The sequence below is a fragment of the Ambystoma mexicanum genome, chromosome 6q, assembly GCF_040938575.1.
Source record: "Ambystoma mexicanum isolate Mex_15411 chromosome 6q, UKY_AmexF1_1, whole genome shotgun sequence".
In the NCBI taxonomy this organism is placed as follows: domain Eukaryota; kingdom Metazoa; phylum Chordata; class Amphibia; order Caudata; family Ambystomatidae; genus Ambystoma; species Ambystoma mexicanum.
In genome coordinates, this window is record NC_090937.1 from 1,150,655,090 (window position 1) to 1,150,680,507 (window position 25,418).

The 25,418-nt window shown below is 47.1% G+C and overlaps 1 protein-coding gene across 4 annotated transcripts in view; it reads left to right on the plus strand.

Annotated features, from left to right (window-relative positions):
• The window catches only part of ATP8A1 (ATPase phospholipid transporting 8A1), a 1,730,029-nt gene that overhangs the window by 1,276,839 nt on the left and 427,772 nt on the right, over positions 1 to 25,418 (plus strand). For all 4 annotated transcript variants that reach the window (XM_069631739.1, XM_069631741.1, XM_069631738.1 and 1 more), the window contains one exon: positions 7,114 to 7,224. In XM_069631739.1, the coding sequence (XP_069487840.1) occupies positions 7,114 to 7,224 (111 nt within the window). The remainder of the gene's footprint in view (positions 1 to 7,113; positions 7,225 to 25,418) is intronic.

Genomic DNA, 25,418 nt, shown 5'->3' on the forward strand with positions numbered 1-25,418 from the left:
CCCCATCGTGGGTATTACTCTATGGTTACCACTATGTCCCCGAGGGTGGGTCCTCGGACTCCTCTCCCGCCCTTACCACTCCGGCTCCATATTTGGCTCCCTAGATGGTGTATTGTGACCCATGGCTGCTTCCCTCCTGCTGACTTGTTTTATTCCCTATGGGCCATGGCTCCCCCTGTTACCTGTTCATGCCTCAAATGCTATGGTTAATAATATTAGATTGCATACTCTCCTCACGCTCTCCCCAGTCCGGTGCGCCACTGCCCAGCAGCTAACAGTCCCCCAGGCGTAGATGCTTAGAATTTCTTGGTTTATATGGGTTTGTTTGGGTCTCGTCCTTCCGATTGGGTTAGGGATGTGGGTGGTGGGAGGGGGTGGGTATGTTATGGTTGAAAAAGTCTTGACGACCACTAGAGGCGCCCCATGCGCTGAGGTAATGTCTTTTGAGTACACAAACGAGGCTCTGCGCACTGCAGGATCCACTATGGTGCCCCTGTGGCAGGAATACAAGCAGTACTCACACGAGTATGGCTAACACGGATGTGACCTTCATGAGCTGGAATATTCGGGGGTTGGGCAATCACAGAAAGATGAGACAGGTAAAGCTACATGCTGAACGTCATGGGGTGAAAATTCTATGTATACAGGAAACCCATGCTTGATCGGAGCAGTGCGAGTGGTTTGCTAGACAATGGGGACCCCAGAGGTACTATACTAACTATTCAACACAAAGCCGTGGCACCCTTACTCTGATATACAAGAGCCTGAAATTCACATGCCACCACTCGCATATCGACCCTCTGGGCAGATACATGTTCATTGCTGGCAAATTGCTCCACCAGGAGATAGCCATCCTGAATATATATGTCCCAATATCGACGACCCTGAATTTTACCTACACCTAGCTGCCCTCCTTGAAAGCTACCCCCTACTTCCAATATTATGGGGGGGCGAGTTCAATACCATACTAGATGTCGCCCTAGATAGGTCAGGCACCAGACCTTGTCAACTTTCCAAGTTAGCCTACACTATCCTTACATCCCTCCCCCGGCTGGCACTTGTGGATGTATGGCGTCTAATGAACCCTGATTCCCGCATGTTCTCCTTTTATTCTTCGGTTCACGATTCCCACTCCAGACACTGGTCAGATCAGTATCTTACTTGGCTATCCTCCCTAGGACGATCTCGGACCATTCACCGGTACTCATATCCCTAAACTGGGGCCAGGATGCCGAAAAAGCTAGACTGTGCAGGCTAGGACCATACGCGCTTCTCGACCAGGCCTTCGCAGCCGAACTCGAATCCTCCATTGAGGAATTTTTTGAGATCAATACAGATTCGGTAACATCGCATGCTGTCCTGTGGTAATCGTTCAAAGCGTACGTGAGGGGGATGGCCATATCCAAATGCTGCGGCATCCTTAAGGAAATCCGCTTAAACAACGCTGCCAGTGAAACGGCCCTGGCTATCCTGGAGTCCCAATATGCTCACGACCATTCCCCAGCTACTCTGGCTGCACTGGGTTCCGAGCTGGACAGGTTTCGTGACCTTGCCCAGCGTGAGGTTAAATTCCTAGACTCCCCCCCAGGCGGTGAGGAAATACGGTCAGGGCGAACGCCCGGGTCGTTTGCTAGCCAGACTGTTGCGCCGGGAGTTCGGTGCCCCCCCATATACCTGCAATAGTCAGACCCGATGGCTCGCTCGCCACCTCCCCCCAGGACATCAACTCCCAGTTTCAGCTATTCTATACCTCCTTGTACTCTGCCGCCGATGGTCCCCAAGCCCCGGAAATTGATTCCTACTTGGAGGCCCTCCCCCTATCTGTGCTGTCCACCGAAACCAGCCTACTCTTGGAGAGACTGTTTACTTCTGAAGAGCTTGACAAGGCCATTGCATCGCTGGCATCAGGGAAGGCCCCTGGCCCCGACGGGCTCCCCATTGATTTTTATAAACAATATAAATTGATCCTGATTCCGCAGTTGTTGGCCTTAAGGTAGGAGTCATGCGAAAAGGGTATTCTCCCCCCATCTCTCCGAGAGGCGCTGATAACATTGCTCCTTAAGCCGGGTAAGCCCCCCACTCAGTGTGACTCATATCGATCACTGTCTCTGATTAACAGCGATGTTAAAATATATGCTAAAGTGCTTGCCAACCGCCTAGCCCCACATATGCCGCACATTATTCACCCTGACCAGGCGGGATTTGTCCCGGGTAGATCTACATCCCTGAACTTGAGGAGGCTCTTCAATGTAATCAGCAGAATCAGTCCCACCACGCAGGCTGTTGCAGCCACCCTAGACATGCAGAAGGCCTTCAACTCAGTCTCGTGGAGGTATCTATGGCGAGTCCTCGAGAGGTGCGGGTTCGGCCTCAATTTCCGTGCATGGGTCGGGTTACTTTACACTGCCCCGTCAGCCAGGGTTCGGACCGAGGACAGATGCTCTGCTCCCTTTCAGATATCCAGAGGCACTCGCCAGGGTTGCCCCTTATCCCCCCTTATATTCGCCATTGCAATGGAACCCTTTGCGGACATGGTACGCCAATCCCACTCGCATAGGGGCCTACGCATGACCAACCAATCCGATGTGATCTCCCTATATGCGGATGACGCTCTTCTCTATATCCGGTCTCCCAACTCTAATCTCGCCCCGATGCTAGCAGATGTGGCTCGCTTTGGGGACATATCTGGCCTTAAAATAAATTGCTCCAAGTCCACTTTATTCCCACTTACAGATTCCACACAACCCCCCGCAGATTTATGTGGCTTTAACTGGTCGCCATCCAGCATCACCTACCTGGGGGTGATGGTTTCCCGCCACGTAGCCAAGCTTCGTGAGGATAATTATCAGACTTATTTAACTAACCTTGCGGTGAAGGCCTCCAGCTGGTCCAAACTCCCCGTTTAACTAGCAGGTAGGATCGGAATCCTTAAAATGGTGGTATTACCCCAACTCCTGTATCGTTTTACCAACCTCCCTGTGTGGCCTGGGGATCTTTTCTTCAAAAAGCTGCGTCAGATAACCAACACCTTTCTATGGCATTCGGGAGCTGTCCGCCTTAAGCTGTCCACATTGACCGCTCCCAAAGAACTGGGTGGATTCAATGCTCCTGATTTCACCAGATACTGGATAGTAGCCCAATCGCAGTTTGCGTCGTATTGGTTTAATACCACTGATTCCTCCCCCCCCCCACACATGTTCGCTGGAAAAACTAGCTGTCTCGGACCGTGTGATAGGTTCCCTGATCCTCAAACCAGCACCCTCTGATCCAGACTCTGCGGACCCGGTTGCTGCCACGTCCTTGGCATTGTCCAAACTCTGGGCAATGGTTGGCACGTCTCATCTGTTTCACGGTAACCTGCCGTTATAGAACTTTCTTCCTGATGTCCCACAATCAGTCGTATCACACTGGGCAGATGCTGGCTTCCTGGCACTCTGTGAGGCCTATGAACAGGAGAACTTTGTTGAGTGGCTAGATCTCCCCCCACCTCTTAGAGGCCGGCCTTCAGTATGGCTATAATACTCCTCATTACGTAAGAATCTAAAATCCAAATTCTCTGATTTCCCTGCCTTGCCCCCAGATGACCCAATAGTGGCGGAACTCTGCTCCTACCTCTCCTTTAGGGGCAAAGTGTCGAGGCTTTACTCATTACTTCAGAATAGGACGGCCCCCTCCTTTACAGGGTTGAAACGCGCATGGGAAGAGGATCTGGGAGTTGAACTCACTGACGAGAGATGGCCGCACCCACAATGTATCCTATAATACCAGATTTAAATTAATACAATTCAAGGTGCTACACAGATACCATCATACACCAGTAAGACTACATCGCATGTTCAACACCGTTCCTCCCAGCTGCCCCAGGGGTGGCATGCATCGAGCTACCTACATTCACATGTTATGGCACTGCCCCCGTCTCACTCAGTTCTGGTTGGACGTCTGCTCCACGCTATCAGATATCCTGTAATATACCATAGCCCCCACCCCATTACACTGCCTATTTCATGATCTCTCAAAGCTTCCCCGCGACTCTAGGAAACTTGCAGGTCTGGGCATGCTTTTGGCGGTCCGCTGTATACTATTATGCTGCCTCCGTCCCAGGGCCCCTACCTATGCACAGTGGCTTAGGGCGATCACATGGGTTCACGATATTGAGGAATCTTGGAATGCAATGCAACACTCCCACTCGAGGCCGAGAGACATCTGGTGGAGGTTTCGGGACTATATGGCTGCCATGGCCTCACCCACTGACTCCGTCGTGTCCTCCCCTGGGGGCTCCCCATAGGTGCTGCTCTTTTTCCTGATATAACTGTTGATATCCAGCCTGCTACCTCATCTTCTGTAAAGCGTAATTGATACATGATGTGTGGCTAATAATGTACGTTGTTGATTCCATTGACTTAATGCCGGTGCCATGTGGCGTCTTGTTTGTTTCTGGTGTGTTGTCAAGACAAATCAAGAAAGTTTTAAAAAAAAGAAAATCCACCCACCAATGTTTTTCCCTCCTCCACACCCCTTCGAAGGTGGAGGAGTGAATCCACAGATTAGACTGTAGAAGGGTGTTGAAATTATGCTTCAGAATGAGTGAATACAAGATTGATTACCAACTGTTCATTGGTTTTTATGGCTCCAGGAAGCGCAAAGTGATCATTAAGCAAGTTATTTCCAAGTGGATCATTCTTTGAAAAAGACCTGTTATGAGTTGATGAAGAAAGAAGCTATTGAAGGTATCATGGTGCATTGTACTCTGGGTCAAGCAGCTGAATCCAATCAGCAAAGCGGTGACATCCTATGAGATTTTCCAAGGGTTTACCAAACTTTACTTTCTGCATCAGCTAGCTGCCAAAAATTGGGCAAGATGGTTCTGCTAAACTTCCTGTTCTAAATCCTACTTGTTATAATCATCTGGCCTCCTTATGGTTTAGGATTAAGCTTTGGAAGTCTTTCAAAATGAGGAATCTGTGGGAGGAATGTATCCATTAAAAGGAGAAATTACTTAACCTGCCAGCAACGTTTTCGAGATGGATATTCCACTGATTACTTGTTGCCCTCTTTCCTACCCACATACGTAAGGATTTTAATTATGATTTTTGCACTTACCCTCTATTTTTTGGATAGCAAGTGACCAACTATTGTTCCTCTCAGCTTCTGCTACAAAGTATGCAATGGAGGAAATGTTGTCAGAAGCTCAGAGAAAATGGTCTTGATGTCGCTTGCCACATGTGCTGGATCCTGGTGCCACCTTCTAGCTTGAGTGAAAAGGCTTTTCGGAGCTTACTGGTTCAGGGTGGATTTTCCAAATATGAGGAATCCATAGATTCATCCCCAGCAAAATCATCTAGCTATCGGAATGAAAGGATTGATGTCTTCGCTGGTAAGCTACATGTCTGTCATGTCTTGGCACATTGTTAATCTGTCAAAAACAACAGTGTCTAGACTGGTAGTATGTTTGTCAAAAGTCATTCTTCGCTCGGAAGTTCCTTCTGTGCCGCTCTTGCATGAAACATTTGGATTTTAAACCTGGCTCTACAGAAATTCCCAATGGACTAGAAATAAGAGAGTTGCATCCTCAGGGATTATACCACAGTGAAACAAATAATAGCTTAGGAGCAGGTTGGCTTTGACATTGAGAGAAAGTACTTCCTGTTTTGGCACTTATTTCATCACCAACAGACTGGGTAACACCATGCCACTTAGTGGCTAATAGTAAGCATATTCTCTCATGAGTGGGCCCTGGGCTGCTGCTGTTTGCCAGCTCGGCAATGCACTGTGGGGTGTGTTTCAAGAGCTCATGTTTGTGACAGTGAAGAACAGGAAGTGCCGTCTGCTATGTTTGGAACACCTTTCTCCAAAGAAATTTGATTGAGGTTACTGTGATCATGAGCTGTGATGTAGCTGTGTGACTTATTGCCAAGTTGTCATTTGAAATTGGTGTTTGAGCCCTACAAGACTGATCCACATCTACTTCTTTTGGACCAAAAGAACTGCTTTGCAAGTCGATCTTGGCGAGGTTATAAATCAATCGGTTGTACTGATTATTATATTTTCAGTATGTTGGGGGCTTTGTAACACTGCCATTTTGTTTGCTGTCTCTTAAGCTCTCAAACTTAATATCTTCTGATATTAGCGGTACATCTTCGTGGTACTTCCATTCAAAGAAGATGTCTTTGGAAGGAAGAATTTGCTTCCACGGTGTACGCAAAACATTTAATATTCATAATCATCCTGCCAGCTTTAATTTGGAAGCCCCCTCTTACAAGGATACATGGAAAGTGTAACTGTCTGGATCCTAAACAGAATCTTTGCTCTCTCGTAAGCACAGATGTGCATGTCTTTTCTGACAGACTGCTGTTTATGGATTGTGGGAGTGTTTCCAAAAGTAAAACATTGACAAAGCAAACTATATTCGAAGGACTGTGCCCTGCATTTTTCTCTTTGCTTTGGAACCAAAGGGCTTCCCAGGAAATCCATCAGTGATGATGAACTACGTTTCAGAGGTGCCTTTCATTCATGGGATCTTTAGAGCAGCAAGTCAATATCACATATGATGACCAAACAGCAATCTGTGCTTGAAGAAAACCCAAGCTGTAAGATATCTTTGTGCGTTTGCCGACATTTATTGGCTCCAAACTTTATATGGATAGGATACTACCCGAGCCCAACACCCTCCTCAGTACAGCAGATCCATTCTATTTTGTTGGACCAATCTAACGGCTCCTTGCGGTTTTGGTGGGTTTCCACTCGTGCCTTGTCTCATGGACCACACAAGCGTTAGTCACAGTGTAATCTTTTCTAATGCCAGCAAAGGAGATGTTCTCCAATTCATACCTAGCACTGCCAAATATTTTTAAGTATGCAAAGTTCAGTAAGGCATTTTTTCACTTTTAATGCTTGAAATGTTATTTGCTTCAAGCGTATTTCTTAAAGTGGCTGTTTTGTATGGTTTGTTTTAAATGTTCAGCTTTTACATTCATGATACAATACCTATGTTTTGAAACCTTTTTTAGGGACATGTTTTTTGATACATGTGGAATGATTCACTCTGCATTTGCTGATGTCCGATTACTTGGTTTTTACAGCTGATTAAATTAGCTGCATTTTTTTTCCTTGTAGTTTCAATATCTGAAAAACCTATTATTGGTTCATGGTGCTTGGAATTACAACAGAGTATCGAAGTGCATTCTGTACTGCTTCTACAAGAATATAGTTCTATATATTATTGAGGTAAGTGTAACAGGTACATCATACAAATGTTATTACTAAGAACTATATTGTTTTCACATCAGAGGTTTCTAAGAATGCGTTTATGAGGTGTCTCATAGTTTGGGTGGTTATGCTTATTTATATGCAATTAAATATCCTTCTCGTCTACAAATCACACGTTCTTATGTTGGAGTCCCACTGTCATTCTCACCCTTTGGGCTCCTAAGGTCACTAAAAATGTGCAACACTGCTTGAAATGTATACTAAGATTCACTACAGTGTGATTGAAAAGGTCTGCCACAAAAAGGAGACTACCATGCTTTGTTTTCTATCAATGTTCATGTGGAAAAAATAGAGGCTGTGGCATGAATGTGTTTGCCTTGGGCAACATGGCATTGAAGGCCTTGAAAGCTTCCTGCATGTTGGCCAAGTTTTCACATGTCAGGTAGTTGGTAGACTCTGAAGCCTTGGCGCATCTGTCAGAAGGCGATTTTGGGGATGGCTTCCTCAATATTACAAATTACAGGAAGGAGGCAGCCTGTTAGGCTCTTAGAGACTGAGCTGGATGCAGCCGACTATGTTGGCCACTGAATGGGCACATTCTCAAAATAACTTTGTGCAAGGAAGTGGCTCAAAGATTCGAATGCGAAAGAACGGCTTCCATGAAGAAATGAATGCACTTTCTCAGAAAAGCAGGTTTATTGCATGCTAACGGTCGGGAGGGGTTAGTCAATTCCTTGGAGCTGAAAATGAGCCCATTTCAGCTTATATACACAGTTGGAAAATGTACACAATCACAAATATGTTGTTACAAAGTCATCCCCCAACTCCCCATTGGCTAACTCTAGTACAAAGTAATTTAATCCCCATTTTTATTTAAACCCGTTGGATACATTCACAAAGTCCAACCCCTTTGACATGTGGTCTTCTTTCATAGTCAGTTATGACGTGCTCTACATATTACATTTATCATTCATGAATAACTCTGTTCATTATTCAGACCATGTGACAGTGACAGGGTCCACAGCTCAGAGGCACAGAAGTGGCACGGACCAACCTAACCCCATTACGGTTTTGGGACTGCAAGTCTAAGCTTACACAGGTCTCCCCAACCCCAGGGGGAAAGGAGGGCTAGTGTCTTGATGGCATAGGGATTTTAGGGTAACCGGGAAGAGGTGTAGGAGAATTAATGGACAGGTTGCGGGAGTTAGCGAAATACTAACTAATGCACACGTCTGCATACATCCTTGCACACACATATACAATTCCACTCAGAGAGCACCTCAGAGAGCACATACACATGCATTGAACATAATATAATGATGCATTTATGGGGTAAAGTGCATAACAGTAGAACAATTAGCTCTGGTTTCTGCTGATCTGAGTGTCCCCTGTTGCTCCTGCTGCTTGGGTTGTCTTGTGGTAGCAGAATAATGCTGCACCACAGTTAGTGCCCAAGAAAATAATTGCTGCACGTGGCTTCACACGTGCCTGCTTGTTTAGTAGTCAACAGTATTAGGGCGCATACAATTAGTCTGTGTGTTTAACACACGCAGTTCTGCGATGGCTGCACTTGGCTAATCTACATGCAGCACAGGTCGGGGATAGCTGCACATGACTACTGGTGTGTGGTGTTAAAAGCGTTCTTTCAGCAGAGACTATGGTAGGTTGCTAGGTGAGTAGTGCGGTGCAGGGGCGCTGGTTATTGTTGCTGTAATGCGCTGCGACTAGGGCTTTAGCAAACATGCGGTGCAATTTATCTCAGCTTGGAGCAGGGGGCAGTGAATAGGTGGGGATGGGCCCCCCTGCGCATCACCTTGCTCCCACGATGCAGATTCAGCGCTGTGTGACTTATCTCAAGTGAGCGAGGGGCCGAGATGGCTGTCTGGTAGGGCGTGGCCCCTCGTGTGTGGTTCCTGGGCTGGACCTGTTCACAGCACGTCTTGAGCACAAACCCTTTGCCTGTTGCGCACATGCGCATAGTGGAGCCACACCCATCATGGCTTGCTGGCTGTAGTTCCTGGCCCAGCAGCTGCTGGGAAATGCAGTTTTATAGGCTTTAGCTCTGCAAGGAAGGCAGAGAAGCATGTGAAGTGGCTTTAAAGTTTCCTGGTCGTTTTTCAGTCTACTTCCACCTGTACTGGTGCAAGACACCCTTTCCTGACCCTGACAGACAGAACCCCATTATCCCAGATGGTGATTGTGCAAGGCTTTCTATAAACACTTCAAGGCAAAGGAAGGGAGAGGCATAAGCACTGCTTTGAAGCAGCAGTAAATCCTTATCGTCCCACATGCTCTGGTGTTCCAGACTATGTTCCCTGCATTCTTTCACGTAATCCTATTTGCGACTGCGATCTCAAGTCATACAGCTTTCGGCATGCATTCTACTTATTTCCCTGAAAGCCCATAAACCATCAACTCTCACTTCAACCCTCCATGTAGCGGGAGCTTTCTTGTCCTCAAGAATCAAGCCTTGTAAGCTCCTAGGGAAATTACACTTTGCATCTAAGAACCCAATTCAGCCATAAAAATCGAACAATTGGCTTTCCATTACGTTCTCGCGTTCAACTCTTTGCGATGTTATCACAACTGCCCATATGCGGTTCACTTCCTAGCCCCTCCCATGACCTTCCTCATCCAGCTCTCCAAACCAGGAAAAACCCATTCCTGTGAATCTGCAGCCTATTAAAACTCCAAGTAAGTGAATCCTGCATTCTGTGATGTATCCATGTACCCACAATGAACCCATATTTTCCATTGTCCCAAATGTGTCTGCAATCTAAACCATTGTTGAATTCCCACATGTTAGTTTCGCCTTCGATGAACTCCTCTATTGCATGCAAAAAACTCCCCACTGCATACTTCGCAGCACTACAAATTGTACATTGCGCAATACATTGTGTGAGGATACGCCTCGGCTAGAGCCGCGGCGTGAATCAAGCACACCCGATTCCACAGACACTGGGATCCTTAACGACGTGACCACCCAGCATACCACGTCCATTAATTTGCTTACAAAAGCAGGAAGGGGCACCGCTGCTAGTAGCCGCGGCGGCGCCGCGGCTCACTCACATGTTTTTCGAGCCGGCCCGGATGTGGGTGAACGGTGCGCACAACAGCTTCAAGATGCGGGGAGAAAACGACCGACCCGTCACCACCATACTCCTCAGGGCGATCCCGGGGCTACCTGTAGCTGGAGGAGAACACCCAGCGTCCGGACAGGCCCATACTCCGCGCGGCCACAGACACATGACCGACGCAAACGTCCACCGCTACAACAGGGATGAGAATGGCAACACGCCGGGACGGCAACCTTTAAGGGAGGCGGGATAAATCCTCAAGAGCCAATGGGAAGGGGACTAGTCTGGGTGCTCTGTGATTGGCGGGGGCCTGAAACCATCTGTTGTGATAAAAGCGTGCCAAAACAAACTGATGGGTTGCTCTCATTCCACAGGATACGGAGAAGAGAGAGGAGGGAGAACTGGAGTGGTGGGCCTATCCGGACACCACAAGATAGAACCAAGTTGGGATTAATGCCAGCATACTCTGGAAGGCCAAGACACCAGTGAAGCAAACCGGAAGGCCTTGATTATTATTTCTTAAAAAAACACTGCCTTTCGCTACTGAAAATAAATATTGTTTCAGCATTCGCCTGTCTCCCAAGCATAATTCCACACTGGCGACGAAAGTGGGATTTTTGACAGCGCTATGGAGGCATTGATAAAAACTCTGTCTGAGGGCCAGCAGCAATTACAACAGTTGATACAGCTGCAGTCTCAACAAGCAGCTGCGGATCGGCAAGCCTTCCAACAGGCCATTCAGCTACAGCGCACCATACAAACCACTGCTCAGGACAATCAGCATGAGACTATATCCTGTCTCACGGATACAGTAGCCAATACAAGAAACCAACCACTGGTGCCATCGGCACTCCTGCAGAAATAAAAGGATGGAGAGGTGCCTTCTTTTTTACCAGTTTCGAAAGGATTGCTAGAAATGCGCAATGGCCTCCGGAACGGTGGGGACAGTATGTTGCCCCCCTCCTATCTGGGGTGATGCAGGGTGCCTACCAGGCGGTGAACCCCAACGGCAACACTCTGTACGGGAAAATTAAGGCTGCAGTACTAGATCGCTTAGGCCTGGCCGATGAAGCCTATAGGATCCAACTACAGGAGACCAGACTCAGGGCTGGGGAAAGCCCACGCCAGCTATACTATAGAATAAAGTACCCGGTTGAGAAGTGGCTACTGGCTCCAAACACCGCTAACCAACCCCTGCTCGACAAAATAATCCTGGAACAATTTATCGAAGCCCTGCCAGGACAAATGCAGAGATGGGTCAGGCAGCACCATGGACCCACCCTAACTGAAGCAGTGGATATTGCGTTGGCATACCAGAAGGCCGGTCACCACCGCCTACAGCCTACAGGGGTATCAGCCCACATAGCCATCCCGATATCCGACCCCCATATGATTAGGGGTAGCCGAGCCCTACCCATAAAATGGAGATCCTCCGATGAGACCACCAGGAGACCAGAGGACAAGAGACCAGGAGTCGAGGAGAAGACCCTGATGTTGACACCTGGATACAAGCAACCACAATGGTATGATTACAACGAATGGTGCCATATCGCCCGGTTTTGTCCCAGGAGAAGGCCAGTTGAACCGATGGACATTGGTTACCTGAACCCGGTAGATGAGGAAGGTATTCCGGGACCCTATGTGGTGGACATCCGAGTCGACGGCAGACCATCACGCGCTCTCCAGGACAGCGGCAGCAGGCAGACCGCCATATCACCAACCGTGAGTAACACTCCCTGCTTATCTAACATAACGGTACCTGTTAGATGCATTCATGGGGACGTAAGGTGTTATCCGATGAAGGATGTGGTGATTGACTTGAATAAAACATCCACTCCCTTGAGGTCTGCCATCCTACCTTGTCTCCCCGCCCCGGTGGTAATCGGGACCGACCTCCCCAACTTTAATCAGGCATTAAGGGATCTAGAGGAAGAGAAGAAGACTCCACCCGAACCCGATGTTACGGGGACGGACTCTGTTTCCCGGGAATCGTTACCAGGGCAAAAAAGGCAGACCCGAATGGCATGGTGTCAGGCCAGTTATATGACCCTCCCCATCGATTGGAAGTTGGAAGATAACGAAGACACCATTAGGGGGGAGACCCTAACCGACCCCACCCTATGAGTGGCCCGAGAAAGGGCATCTCAAGAAGGGGAACCCAACCTAGCCAGAGGCCCAGGGTTCCTTATACGTCATGGTCTCTTATACCTGAGGTATAAGGACGACGACGACACCGAAAGGAACAATTGGTGCTACCAAAGAATCACTGCATCATAGTTCTACAACTAGCCCACAACCATCCCTGTGGAGGTCACATGGCTTCTCTTAAGACCCAACAAAACCTTTTAAAGAGGTTCTACTGGCCCGGTATTTATGGGGAGGTAGCACGATTTTGTAAAAACGGTCCCACCTGCCAGTTAACTAGCGGGGTCCTACACGCATAGGCACTGCTACAGAAAATGCCTCTCATAGCAATCCCATTCCAGAGGATCGGCATGGATATAGTTGGACCCCAGGAACGCGCCAGCCGGGGATATAAATACTTATTGGTCTTAGTCCACTACGCCACCCGATACCCGGAGGCTTTCCCCCTGAAGGGACCGTCGGCCCGAGTATTATGCGACCAACTAATTCAATTTTTTGCCCGAGTGGGGATACCCTCAGAAATAATTACGGACCAAGGTACGAATTTCATGTCGACTCTCTTACGACAAATATATGGACGCCTCCAGATCAAACAATTGAGAGCCTCAGTATACCATCCCCAAACTGATGGGCTGGTAGAACGATATAACCAGACGATTAAGAAAATGCTAAGAAGGGTGACGGGACCAACCGAGAAAAACTGGGATCGGGTGATCCCTTTGGTGTTGATGGTATTAAGAGACAGCCCCCAGTCTTCCACCGGTTTCTCCCCCTTCAAGCTCTTGTTTGGGAGACAACCTCGGACAATACTAGATCTGGTTAAGGAGGAGTGGGAAACCACCGAAGAGGTATCCTTAACCGAATACACTGAGGAATTAAAGGAACATCTGACTACCTTACGCACACTGGCCCAAGCCAACCTTGGTCATGACCAAACAACCCAAGAGAAGAATTACAATAAGGGGAGCCGAATGAGAACCTTCAAACCAGGAGACCAGGTACTGGTACTCCTGCCTACCAGCGCCAACAAACTGTTGGCCAGATGGAGAGGGCCTTACAAGATCACTGATGTATTAAGTCCAGTAACCTATCGGGTACATCAACCTGACCGGACCACCCCAGAAAAGGTCTGTCACATCAATCTTTTTAAGAAATGGAATGAGCCTCTTCTGGGCGCTTTTGTGAGTGTCGAGGAACCCGAATCGGAAGAGATCCTGAACACTGTTCCCGATACCCTGGATTCTGTCAATTGGGGAGACGCTCTTTCCCTCAAGATGAAGACCGACGTCAAGAGCAGGTTATCTCCTTATGCCGACGCCTTTTCCACCTTACCCGGGCGAACCAATATGCTAGAACATGAGATCAAAACAAACCCCGGACCACCCGTAAGGCTTAGGCCATACCGAATACCTGAAGCCAGACGGAATATCATCAAATCCGAGGTGGATGAGATGTTGCGGATGGACATCATCGAGCCATCCATCAGCGTATGGTCATCCCCCATAGTGCTAGTTCCCAAGCCGGACGGTTCAGTCCGTTTTTGTATGGACTGTAGACAATTAAACGCTGTGTCCCGATATGAGGCCTATCCGATGCCTCGGATGGATGAACTCCTAGAGGGCCTTGGAGCAGCCCATTTCTTAAGCACGCTCGACTTAACCAAGGGCTACTTTCAGATACCCTTACGCTCCCAGGATAAGGAGAAAACTGCCTTCTCCACCCGCAAGGTCTACACCAATACAAGGTTCTACCCTTTGGACTCCATGGAGCGCCCGCCACGTTCCTAAGATTGATGGATATCATATTGAGACCACATGATGGATATGCTGCTGCTTACCTGGATGACATTGTGGTGTACAGTCGATCCTGGAAAACACATCTGGACCATCTGGAACTAGTAGTGGCTGATCTACATAAGGCGGGGTTACACATCAACCCCAAAAAGACTACGATGGGGACCCACGAAACCAAATATCTGGGACACATAGTGGGTGGAGGTATGCTAAAACCTCAATTGTCTAAAACCCAGGCTATACACGATATACCGACTCCCACCAACAGGAAGCAAATACGAGCATTCCTGGGATTAGTCGGATATTACAGGAGATTCATCCCCGACTTCTCCTCGATAGCCGCCCCCTTGACCGACGCATTGAGGCTAAAGGGTGTTCCTAACCTGACCAACAACCTGAGTGCCCTGAACGCCATAGCTCACCTGAAGCGAAGGATCACGTCAAACTCAGTCCTATGCTGTCCGGACTTCCAGAAACATTTCTTTTTGCAAACTGACGCCTCAAACCAGGGTCTGGGGGCCATACTTTTGCAAGATAAAGGAGGGGACCTGCAACCGGTGTGCTTCATCTGTCGGAAGCTATTGTCCCATGAAACGGCATACTCGACCATTGAAAAGGACTGTTTGGCCATCAAATGGGCCGTTGACTCACTCCGGTACTATCTGCTGGGTCGCCGGTTCACGCTATACACCGACCATGCCCCCCTGCAATGGTTGGCACAACATAAGGACACTAACCAGAGGGTTCTCCGCTGGTTTCTCTCCCTTCAACCTTTCGACTTCATCACGTTGCATAAACCTGCCAGGTTCCAGCTGGTGGCTGACTATCTGTCCAGGTGTTCTCCCTGGCCCGATCGGCCTGGGTTTGGGATGTGTGAGGATACACCTCGGCTAGAGTCGCAGCGTGAATCAAGCACACCCGATTCCATAAACACTGGGATCCTTAACGACGTGACCACCCAACATACCACGTCCATTAATTTGCTTACAAAAGCAGGAAGGGGCACCGCTGCTAGTAGCCGCGGCAGTGCCGCGGCTCACTCACCTGTTTTTCGAGCCGGCCCGGATGTGGGTGAACGGTGCGCACGACAGCTCCAAGATGCGGGGAGAAAACGACCGACCTGTCACCACCATACTCCTCAGGGCGGTCCCGGGGCTACCCGTAGCTACCCGTAGCTGGAGGAGAACACCCAGCGTCCGGGCACGCCCATACTCAGCGCGGCCACAGACAGGTGACCGAGGCAAACATCCACCGCTACAACAGGGACGAGAATGGCAACACGCCGGGACGGCAACCTTTAAGGGAGGTGGGATGAATCCTCAAGAGCCAATGGGAAGGGGGCTAGTCTGGGAGCTCTGTGATTGGCGGGGGCCTGAAACCATCTGTTGATAAAAGCGCGCCAAAACAAACTGATGGGTTGCTCTCATTCCACAGGATACGGAGAAGAGAGGAGGGAGAACCGGAGTGGTGGGTCTATCAGGACACCACGAGATAGAACCATGCCAGCATACTCTGGAAGGCCAAGACACCGGTTAAGCAAACTGGAAGGACTTGATTATTATTTCTTAAAAAAACACTGCCTTTCGCTACTGAAAATAAATATTGTTTCAGCATTTGCCTGTCTCCCGAGCATAATTCCACACAGTGTATCCATGCTACTGCGACTCACGTTGTTGCCTACTGTGACTCTAAAATGTTCCCAACTAAAACACAAAGTAACACTCATTTCAATTCTTCTAACTACGTTGAACACATATTTAGCAGCAACATCACATCTACGCCAGCCGCACCATGGCCTAGTACAAATTACATAGTTTGTTTGTTTTATTATTTGTAATGCGCAAGCATACCCTCAGACAACAGTGCGCAGCATTTACATGAAATTGCGAAGCTTAGTTACAACAGCAAGAAATATAAACACGCAGCAATATCAGAATATACATATATGTAAGTCGGAAAAAATAAGTACAGGCAATAGGCAGTACAGTCTGCAGGAGTCTGAAAGACCTGGCTGTGTTGGGATGCCTACGTTTTCAACCATAAAACGACCTTAGATCGATCCATTCTGAGGGTTGGCGGTAGAGAGTTCCATAGTTTGGCTGCTTTCACTGGGAAGCTGTTACCCCCTATAGTAGAACGTTTAAAATTAGGGACAGAAGGCAGTCTTTATATGCTGTTCTTGTGGGTCACAGTGATGTCTGTCTATGGAATCTGTCGATTAAGTAGATGGGGGCAGAGTTGTTAAGGGATTTGTGGGTGAGTGAGGCAGTTTTTAAGAGGATTTTGTCATTGACAGAAAGCCAGTTATTCTGTTGGCAGTATACTGTGATATGCTCTCTTCTGGAGATGCCCAGTGCCGCTCTAAGGGCGTTGTTCTGGAGAGTTTGAAGTTTACTGATGGTGGCTTTGGAGGATCCCAGATAGCGAACGTTGCAGTAGTCCAGGCGTGACAGTATGAGGGCTCTAGCGAGGGTCAAGCAGCTAGTGTCGGACAGAAAAGGTTTGGCTGTACGGATCAGTTTACACGTGTAAGCCGTGGAGGAAGCTAGGGAATTCACCTGTCTGTTGAAGGAGAAGGTGGAGTCCAGGTTAAAACCTAGATTTTTGACCTCTTGTCGCACTTTGTTACTATTGCCATTGATCAAGAAAGAACAATAGGCAGGGCCCAATTTCTTTAGGCTGGCGGTAGTACCTAGAATTATGAGTTCTGTTTTATCATTCAGGCATAGGCCATGTGTGGCCATCCATGCCTGGATGATGATGTACACTCTATTTACCAAGGCCAAATCCTTCCCATAATCTCCAGAAAGCGGAAGGAGGATCTGGGTATCATCTGCGTAATTGGTGTAGGTGATGCCGAGATGATCCAAATCATCGAAAAGGGGCTTGGTAAATATGTTGTACAGAGTGGGGGAGACACAAGAGCCCTGTGGCACAACACAGGTGATGGGTGTGGGGTCTGCTGCAGCTGTGGGAGGAAAAACTCTCAACGGTTCTGCCGTTCAGGAAAGATCTAATCCATGTGATGGCCTCAACTGAAAAGTGCGCTGATGTGTGTAGGTGTGTGCAGTAGACAGAGTGATCAACCAGGTCAAATGCTGCGGAGAGGTCTAGGAGGAGGAGTAAGGCGGCTTGGCCATTGTCTCAAAGCTTGTCGATTTGTGCTTTAAGGTCAATGAGGGCAGTCTCAGCCCCATGTTGAGGAAGGAAGCCTGATTGCCTAGCTCCTAGAAGGTGATGTTCTTCCAGGTACTTCTGTATTTGCACGTATGCAACCTCATCCAGTATTTTTAGGAGGAATGGTACGGTCGTTATGGGTCTATAGTTTGTAGGCGTGGCTGGGTCGAGTGTGGGCTTTTTTAGTGATGGAAGTACCCAGGATTGTTTTAAGATGGTGGGGATAGAGCCAGTGGAGAAGGAGGCGTTGATTAATTTCGTGATGAAGGGGGGGAGAGGTCGCGGGGCGGCATCTTTAATGAGTTGCGCAGTGCACAAATCGCCCTGATAATTGGAAGGTTTTAGTGATGAGATGATTTTTTCTGCTTCAAGTGGGGTGACTTTAGAAAAATTGAAGCAGGTAGTTCCCTTAAAGTAAGCTTCTCAGGCGATTTGGAAGGGGGAGGGTCATTCAGGGAGGCTTTTTTGTAAGAAATCTTATTTTTTAGAGTAGCAATCTTATTAGCTAAGGCATTTTGAATTTCAGAGTACCAATTTTTCTTTGCTACAAGTATCTGGTGGTGCAATATGGGTTTCTACTTCTTTAAGGATGGAGAATAGTTCCTTCATGTTTGATTTTGCTTGGGATATACGGTAGTCAAAGGAGGATCGTTTGGCAAGGTAGATTTCTTTTTTGTACAGGGCCGCTAGTTCAGTAAGTTTAGATTTATTGGCTACTGAAGGGTGTTTTTTCTAGGTGGCTTCAGTTTCTTTTTTGCTGTCTTAAATTTTTGAGGAATGGTGTGTACCATTTCTTCAGATGCGTTTTGGGCTTGCTTGGTCTAAGTTTGAGGGGAGCGAATAAATCCAGCGAGGTGGACATGATTTTATTGTATTCTTCAACCAAGGTCTCCGGATCCAGGTTGTCAGAGAGTATGTTGAGTGTGGGGAATAAGTTCGGGATAAGTCTTTCCACAGTGATACTTTTCTTGTTTCTCGTGAGTGTGGGTGGGGCCCTACTAATAGGCAAGGGTGGAGGTTGAATTGTAGGGAGCATGAACTATACTAAATGGTGGTCAGTCCAGGCTAATGGTGAGATGTCGGTAATGTTGGCTAGACAATTGTAGTCAGCCATTCAGTTCTGCCTTGAGCGTGCGTAGGTTCCATGCATCTTTGGGTAAATCCTAAATCGGAGAAGGTATTAAGTGTAGTATTGGCAATTTGGTCTTCCGGGTCATTGTAGCCCATATTGAAGTCCCCAAGGGTGAGTACTTGGGAGGAGCTTTTAAGGTTGCTGGATAATACAGTATTAATGTCTTCATTGAAAGTACCTATTAGTCCTGGAGGGCGATATATCAGGGGGATGTTAAGAGTTTGCGAATTGGTAAGTGGGACTTTAAATAGTAGTTAGAGTTCTCATGGTAAGACTACATTTGTGTATGATGGCATTACCCCCTCCTCTGGAGTTCGGTCAGTCCTGTCTCAAGATGGAATAATTATCTGGGACTGCAAGCATGAGCATTGGGCCAGCTGCAGGATGTAGCCAAGTCTCCGTAATAGCAAGGAGGTCGAGGTCTTCTTTGAGGATCAAGTCTGAAATTTCTGTTGCGTGAGCTACTAACGATCTAGCGTTGATTAAAGCTCCCTTGATTTTGGGACTCACAGTGGTTTTAGTACTAGTGATTTGGGCGTGATCTTGTGTTAGTTCAGGATTACCCTGATTGGAGGGACAGTATCGAGGTATGAGGTTGGAGTTCTGGGATGAGTTAGGTTTAAGGGTAGGTAGGCTGGGCCGAGCAATCGTGGTTCTTAGTCTCTGTAAGGTGGACATAGAACGGGCGAGGGGCTCATGAATTTTAGCGAATCTAGCTCTGAGTCCTAGATCTCTATCAATGATGGAGCGGGGGAGGCTGGAGGGTAGCAGTGGCTGTAAATCAGCAATATGTGGGGGAGAACTACTAGGTGACTCGGTGTTGATCATAGTCGAATACATAATGATAGGTGACTGAGGTGATATGCTAAACAGTGCAAAGGTATTTATGAGGAGCAGGAGGCAGGCGAGCAAGCTCGTACTTAAGGGATACATGCTAAGTAGTTATAGCAAATATAATGAAAATGTAAGTGGTTGGCCTAGCTCTAGGACAAATGCTCTGGTCTAGGCAGGTGCTGAGTTAGGCTCGCCCTGGTCAAAGACGGCTCAGGGTGCCTGAAGAGAGTACTGCTAGCTGAGGAGCCGCACCTAAGTTTGAACTAGCGCAGTTTGACTGAGATACAAAGAGGTAACATCTAAGTTCAAATGACACACTATGGCTCAATTTGGCTAAAATACAAAGAGGTAGCACCTAAGTTCAAATGACACACTATGGCTCAGTTTGGCTAAAATGCAATGAAGTAACATCTAAATTCGAATGACACAGTTTGGCTAAAATGCAGTGAAATGTCATCTAAATTCGAATGACACACTATGGCTCAATGTGGCTGAAATACAAAGAGGTAGCACCTAAGTTCAAATGACGCAATTTGGGTAAAAGATGGTGCAACACCTATAGATACAATATGACTCACTGGGCGGGATGCCTAACAAAATAGTGCTCAAGTGCAATAGGCACTGGCTGGACATAGTAAGGCACCATAGTCAGAGTGCGTTGTACAAATGGGCTGACGTACAGTGGGGTGGGCAAAGCAAGTAAGGGAGGGTCCTGGGTTCAGTCTCAATAATGCTCATTAATGGTAACATCTTGATAGTACATTGGCCAAGGCAAAGCAAATAAGCGTCTAGGTGCCTGAGCCATTTCTGCAATGAGGCAGTTGGTGCAGGAGCGTAGATGAGGCCGGTTATTATGCAGTAAGAGTAGATAAGTCAAGTGTATGCACAATCTGTTAGAGCAGTGGATCCAGGTGTCCAGAACACATAGGGTTGGTAGGCTGAGGAGATATAACACAAGGGAACTTGGGAGACCAAGTGTGCCACGTTAGTTAACAGGCAACGTGTGCACAGGCATATGCATAACAGCTGAGATACTAACAGAGTCAGATGATACTACATTGAGGGCACGTGTGAGAGGCTGTATCGTACCGTGTCAGCGAGCGTGGAGTTAGTGTGAATCTCTTTCCTGTGTTGGGGCCTAAAATATCTACCCCAACAATTGCTTCATCGTTTCGGGTTTACAACAAAATTCTAAGGAAATTTATTGGATATGCCTTTTGACATTCATTTTTTTTAACCGAATGCCAATGAGTTGTTGGAAAGATGGAGTCTAAGGCTACAGCAAAATCATTGGTTTTGGCAGTCCGACAGCCAGCCATCACTTCCTGCTTTGCTTATGGTGTGGATAGGATGGAGGTTTCAATGGTTAACTTCTTTAAAAACATACAAAGACCATGCAGGCATCAGTAAAAACGTAGCAGAGCAGCTGCATCCTTCCCTATAGATGTAGGGGAGCTCTGTAGAGCCATATTCCTGCACCGTCTGTGCCTTTGGTGCCGTCAGCCTTGAAACCTTTTGTGGTCTCTCCATGTTCCTCTCATTGGGGGTTGTATCTCCGCCTTTGCAGAGAGATGGGAGGAGGTCATCTCAGACACTTGGGTGTTGCAACTCCAAATGCCCCAGACAGGCCCCCTTTACTTCCGTTTCAGGAGCCGGAGCCGCAATTCCTACCGGTGTTGGAGTCACTTCTGTCCAAAGGAGCAGGAAGGTGGTTCCATTGTCTGGGGACGGATAGGGTTGGTACTCCTAGGACATTTTGGAGCCAACAAAAGGAGCAGGTCTTTGTCTCCCATCCTGGAATGCCACATTCTGATAAAGGACACATTCGGGATGGTAACGTTGAGTCAGTCTCCAGCTTCTATAGAACCAGGAATGGTTGGTGCTGTTCACCACCCAGCAATTAATCCAATCTCACAGAAGGTTGGTAAGCATCTTTAATGGCAGTTGGCAAAACAGCATACAACCATCCACAGATCAGGATGACGCAAAAACACCCTGAGCAAAGAGATCTGTCCAAACACCGCACAGAAACCCCCCTTCCCTGATTTACATAGCTGTCATACAAACACATAACATGGTCTTCTATGGAAGGGGCATACCAAATCACTTTCGATGGCCACAGAATTCCATGCATCAGGGTATCTCCAACATGTTCTACATGGTTCTCATAATACGGTATACAAACAACTACCTTCTCACGCCTACATGAGGGCACTCTGCAACATGGAGTAGACATGTGTGGATACATTTTAGCAATTCAGCAGATTATAGCATAACCACAGTGCTCATGCAGTGCCTAATGTTGCAAATTCTACACGCTGAAGCCGTCTCGCTGGTCGACGCTGTGTTCTACATCTCACTTGTCTGAACCAAAGTTATGTAAGAAGCAGTCAGTCTATGAAGCGGGCTGCTTCTTGCAGCACACCTCGTGTACATTCAGTTAAGACATGCACACAACAACATAGGGTTAGGCTTGTTTGCGACAGTGACTCACAACTGAATATGATAAATACATGTGAATCTTAGCTTTGCATGTAAGGCATAGAAGGCATTACCACAGTGTTGTTAAACTTTCAGGATGCCTACTTCCTTGTGCCGATCAGTCTGAAGCACAGAAAGTTCCTGAAGTTTGTGATAGGCAACTTTGCTTTTATATAACGTTTTTTACCACAACATTTTCCCTTTTAAAGCACAGTAAATAGCAGTTGTTACAATCACGCAATGTAATGGTACTTCATCCTCAGAAGGATTAAAATGATCTCTTTCGGCGACCGTACCAGTAGCCTGCAGAGTGAACACAGTTCTCGTCAGCTCGCCTTGACTCATTGAACCATTTTACTGAATTACTTTTTGGGTTATTTGCTGGTTGGTGTGTGGGCATTTCATTCTGAAATAATAGCAATTTCATGCTGCCGTGGAGGTATTTCATGCTTCTGTCATGGCAATTTCTTACTATTATAGCAGCAATTTCATGCTTTCAGCTCCATTCTGCTGCAGCCGGAGCATCCGATTTGAAGAGCCGAAGCTTCTGCGTTTCAATTTTCATCTGCAGGCATGCAAAAACCTGAATGTGGATTCGACCACCCCAACCCTTGAAAGCCCCTTGTGAAGCCAAATGTGGCCACACACATCTTTTCCTAGAAGGTTGCACCAGGTATGGGATGCTAGCACTCACTCCGTCCCGGAACGGCCATGCAGCGTGACAGTGACCTTCTGTGGCGAATCTGATTATTATTGCTCCATAGATATTCCCATCATGAATCTCCATTCGCGGTGATTCTGCGCCTCGGGAACTGCAGACCCTGACCCCTCGAAGAGATCTTGTGTCAGGGTATTGCACCCTTTTCAACTAAAATGTACCGCATATGTGCTCCGGGGAAAGCGAAACTGCTTGTGCCCCAAAAAACATTTTAACATGTGCTTCCACTGACGAAGGGGAGAAGTGCCAGGGGAAGGGAGATTCCACATCAATGGATGTTTTGTTTGTAACTTATGCAGGTAGGTTTTCTCAGCTCTAGGCATGTTGTGCTAGCTCTGCCCTCACAATGGGCCGATGGAACAAGAACACATGGAAAGATATATTTCCGGTCTTTTTCGAGTGTCTGCCTTCACCAGCGATTTAGTGGCGCATTACTGGACCACTCACTCAAATTCCAACATGCACAATTCCATTCAGTGCGTTCTTCCCAGGATTGTATATCTTTGAATACTGAGGCTTGGAGTCTTCGGTTTTTAATGGGAAATCTAGGACTACAAGACCTAGAATACAAAGAAAAAAACCAAAACCGGACAAACCTGTTCCGAATGTAATGGGGCATGTTGGAACGTATGCACATATGTACTTTTTCTACACAGGTTTGGGGAGCACCTGTCCCACTTGTGTTGGTTTTCAAATTAAAATCGTATTCTGGCCGACAAATGGCAGCATAGGTCCCATTGCCCTAAACCCCAATGTACAGCTCTTTCACAACATCTGCATTACCCAGCGATCCTTATGCCCATATGACTAAGTCACTGACTCAAGGTCCAGTCTACTAAAAGACAATGAAGCAGTGGTCGAAGTGTACGAAAAGAAGTAGTGGAACTAGGTTCCCTGCCGGTCTGCACCCACTCCCCACAAACCCCATCACCACTTCCCCTCCCACACACAATACACACCCCAAACACTTGCACCTGCTGTTTAAGGGCACGTTCAGTGCAGTGAAAGTGCAAGTTTCAACTGCTTCCTACACTTCTATTTTAAAACGAAACCATTCCGGAACGATTTCTTTTTAAAATACAAGTATAGGAGCTGTAAAAGGTGATTTTAAAAAAGTAGAGGAGCACCGCTCCCGAATGCTCCCGCTGACTTCACCACTGCAATGAACTCTAAGCAACCGTGCTCCGGGCCCATATACCCCCTGTCTATTTACTTTAAATGCTATATCTTGCAAACAAGGTGACCTCTGGTTGATTTCTGGCGCTCTGCTAATGTTAATGGCTCATGCATTGGAGCGGATCAAAAAAAACGAAAAGGCGTAATGAAACTGCAGAAAATACTTGGTTGAATGCCTGGAGCAAGGCCGGCTTCCAGTTTTGAATCTGCCCTTTGGTTTTTTGTGCTGATCAGGCGTGGGAGCAGGGATCGCATTGACCGTTTGTAAGCTGCTGCTTAATATGCAGAAATGCTCCACTAGGGAAGTGTCTGCAAAGCCCCCGCCGACACGCCCCCGCTCTGCCTTGCTGCCCGGGGATAAACGCTTTCAGACGGAGGCCTTCAGTTTCTCCAATAGAAGAAAAAAAGACCTCTTGACCAGCATTGTGCGGCTTTCCCCAGATAGACTAAGCACGTCTGATTGACGTTTGCAAATCTCTAAATGTAGATTTCTAAACCCATATATTAGGGGCCAACAATTCCAAATAGCATACCGTCATTCAAGAAAATTATTATTTCGAAGCATCGTTGCCAATACAAAATAAGTAATACCTTAATTCTAAATTGACGCCTTTGTCACTGACCTGGATTGCAAATTCTGTTTTTAAACGGACACGCCAGAGGGCAAAGAATTAGAAAGCCGTTTGGGAAAGTCGCGGAAACTGACTGTAGGAAAAGATTTGCTTAAAAATCGAATTCAATTCGTTTCAATTCACGGGGCAGGCATTTGGTTTTGTCCCTATTCACGCTTTGCCCCCCACACTAAAAGGAGGCTAATTTTGTACAACGAAACTGTTCACATGGAGGCCAGCCAGGGTACATATTGATAAATGGTGAATTTGTAGCAAGTCATGCTTCCATAATGAAGTTAAATGAAGCATGCAGTTGGGCAACCCCTGTGCAACAGTTTCCAACATTTACTTGACCAGCATGTCATGCTTTCATGTCATAATAAGCAGGTTTTTTTGTAATGTTTGTCCATAATCACTGGCGTTTCAAAAAATAGTTGTATTGGTCCGTTCAGTGTTTTATCATTGGTGTTGGGACATTGTCCTAAGAAGCAGATAAAGAAGCGCGTCTCGCTGTCGTATTCATGTGCGCGGATCGCTCTACATTTGGGGTGAACTGTGCCTTTGGGTTCTATCTTTAGTTGCTATAGGGGTGCTTTTTGTCAATGCCGCACTTTCTCTTCCGTGTGTGATAATTTTAGGGCCTTCTGCTTTGTAAATGTCTATTCAAGAACAGACACCTAATTTGTCGAGTGTGCCCACGACATTGCACTGTGTTTGCGAATTTGAAACATTAACGTTATTGCCGGGAGCGCGTGGTCCAGTGGAAAAGGACAAGTGGTGTATTTCTTAAACTGCACATCTGTTTGTGCACCCATTGCACATGCACACGCTAGATTCAGGCCTACCATAATCCTATTTGTTCATAACTATTCTGATCACACTGATGACAAAGGACGCATATGCAGCTGGCCTCGGAACCATGTGAAACAGTCCTTGTAGACTGGCCTATAGGGAACTGTGGAGATTTCCCAGTGGGCCTTTGCATCATGGCTCGCTTTTGTGTGGTAACCCATTTTATTTCCAAATTTTCTCATAGGAAAACACTTGAAAATGTGTAATATCAGGCCA